Consider the following 2,441-nt stretch of genomic DNA (forward strand, 5'->3'; position numbering starts at 1 on the left):
ATGATGAGTCATTACTTTATTGTAAATTTGGTTTAGTCTGACACAGACTGAATATCTGAATTCGTTATTATGAATTTACTAAAACACTTTATCATTTAGATTATAAATATGAAAATATAATAGAGCGCACAGACTCCTGAGTGTCTGAGAGCACATGCGTATCAAAGTGTTGACATGTTGTGTTTTTATCCACACGCACTAAACACAGGGAGTCATGTCTTTTTTTTTCGCGCTCCGACGTCACCAGAACCTCGTGCAACTGCATGCAAATCACGTCTGCGCTCGCGCTTCTCCATTGGACGTCTCTCGCTCATTTAGCTGTGGTGGGAGCGCGCGTCCCGGGCACGCTCCAGTAACTTTTCCCTCAGCTCCGCTTCAACCAAACTCAAAGCTCCGGCAGCAGCTTCCTGTTCTTCTGACAGGAGAGAGGAGGAGGAGGAGAAGTGAGGAGCAAGTTTACACCTCTGAGAGGATTGCAGCCCGACACCACAGCAGCTCTTCATCCCTCTGCCTGTGCCTATTCATCCCTCTGGTGGTGCCTCTTCATCCCGCTCTTCTTCGGAGGTGCAGCCGCGCAGGGCCAGCCTGAATGTGTCTGTGTGTTTGACTCAATTTGGGTCCTGTCAGACGAGGTGAATGTACAGCATCATGATGGAGACGGACTTACATTCCCCCGTGATGTCCCAGACCAACCCATCCAACCCGGGGGGACACGGCGGAGGAGGAGGCGGGGGCCCCGGAGGCAAGGTCCCCCAGGAGCGCATCAAGAGACCCATGAACGCCTTCATGGTGTGGTCCCGGGGCCAGCGCAGGAAAATGGCACAGGAGAACCCCAAGATGCACAACTCGGAGATCAGCAAGAGGCTGGGGGCCGAGTGGAAGGTGATGACTGAGGCGGAGAAGAGGCCGTTCATCGACGAGGCGAAGCGGCTCCGGGCCATGCACATGAAGGAACACCCGGACTACAAGTACCGGCCGCGCAGGAAGACCAAGACGCTGCTGAAGAAGGACAAGTACTCGCTGGCCGGGGGGCTGCTCGGCTCCTCCGCGGGGGTCGGGATGGGCTGCGGGCAACGGCTGGAGAGTCCCGGCGGCCACCCAGGGGCGAACGCGGGCTACGCGTCTCATGTGAACGGCTGGGCGAACGGAGCGTACTCCGGCCAGGTGGCGGCTGCCGCTGCTGCGGCGCACGCAATGATGCAGGAGGCGCAGCTGGCGTACACGCAACACCCGGGCAACGGGGCTCACCCGCACCATCACCCGCACCACCACCCGCACAACCCGCAGCCCGTGCACAGGTACGACATGAGCGCCCTGTCGTACAGCCCCATCTCAAACTCTCAGAGCTACATGAGCGCCTCTCCGCCGGGATACGGCGGCATCACCGGCTACACTCACCAGCACCAGAGCTCCGGCGTGTCCCCGGTGTCCGGGGTGATCGGGGGGACGTTGGGGTCCCTGGTGAAATCTGAGCCCAGCGTGAGCCCCCCGGTTTCCTCAGGCCGCGGGCCGTGCGCCACGGGGGACCTGCGGGACATGATCAGCATGTACCTGCCCCCCGGAGACCCGGCGGGAGACGTTCAGAGCAGACTGCATGTGTTGCACCCGCAGCACTATCCGAGCAGCGGCCCCGCTCCGGTCAACGGGACGGTTCCTCTGACGCATATTTAAAACCAAATATTTAAACTGTAGATGTGGAGCGGGCTGCTGAGGATGAATTGTAAATTATAGGCGGTTATAGCCATGAAAATGCAATCACTTTGAACAAACTTTTTTATTTTTATTGTTTCTATTTTCTTTGATGGATTTGTCTGTCCGAGTTAAAGCTGATCTGCTCTCTGGAACAGAGCATGCCAAGTTTAACCCCATTTAAATTATAACCCGTGCAGGCTGGTGCATTTTTTGAAGTTTTATTAAATTTTTCCGACTTTTCTGTGGAATTCCAGGCACCAGAGTGTGAGAGAGCTGTTTAAAGAGGGGGTCGCTGTGCAGGATGTGTTTCAAACAAGTTTCTTGGCTGCAGTTGACATTGATTTCCAGTTTTCATGCTTGTAAACATGTGAGTCAGTCAGTGTAATTTGAATTCGTTTTTGTGGTTGTAAAATCTTGTAAATTGTGAATAAATAGGCCTCCTGAAAACGCATTTTATCTAATTGTAGACATTATTGACTAAAGTCACCGTTGTCAGGTTTAATACATTTTACAGGTAATTTCATTGAGGGGAAAGTGTTAGTGGGGGTTTTATTTGTGCCGATCTAAACCACCAATTGCTGTTCAATTATATTTATTCCATGTAGGGAATATGTAAACAATATATTATCTCAGAAAATCTCAGTCCAAATAGTAAAAAATGTGAATGACAGCAAAATAGAGGTTGCATTAAATTACAAACGGACGTGTTTCCTGATCCATTTGAAAACAGGGATGTCATTTATCGGTTT

General features: G+C 51.9%; 1 protein-coding gene across 1 annotated transcript; it reads left to right on the forward strand.

The window, feature by feature from the left end:
• Positions 1-362: 362 nt before the first annotated feature.
• Positions 363-1,671, forward strand: LOC128431022 (transcription factor Sox-1a-like). The gene has a single exon (XM_053417218.1). It carries the CDS (start codon positions 637-639, stop codon positions 1,669-1,671), a length of 1,035 nt encoding a protein of 344 aa, XP_053273193.1. The 5' UTR covers positions 363-636.
• Positions 1,672-2,441: the final 770 nt, after the last annotated feature.

Source organism: Pleuronectes platessa, chromosome 24, assembly GCF_947347685.1.
Source record: "Pleuronectes platessa chromosome 24, fPlePla1.1, whole genome shotgun sequence".
In the NCBI taxonomy this organism is placed as follows: domain Eukaryota; kingdom Metazoa; phylum Chordata; class Actinopteri; order Pleuronectiformes; family Pleuronectidae; genus Pleuronectes; species Pleuronectes platessa.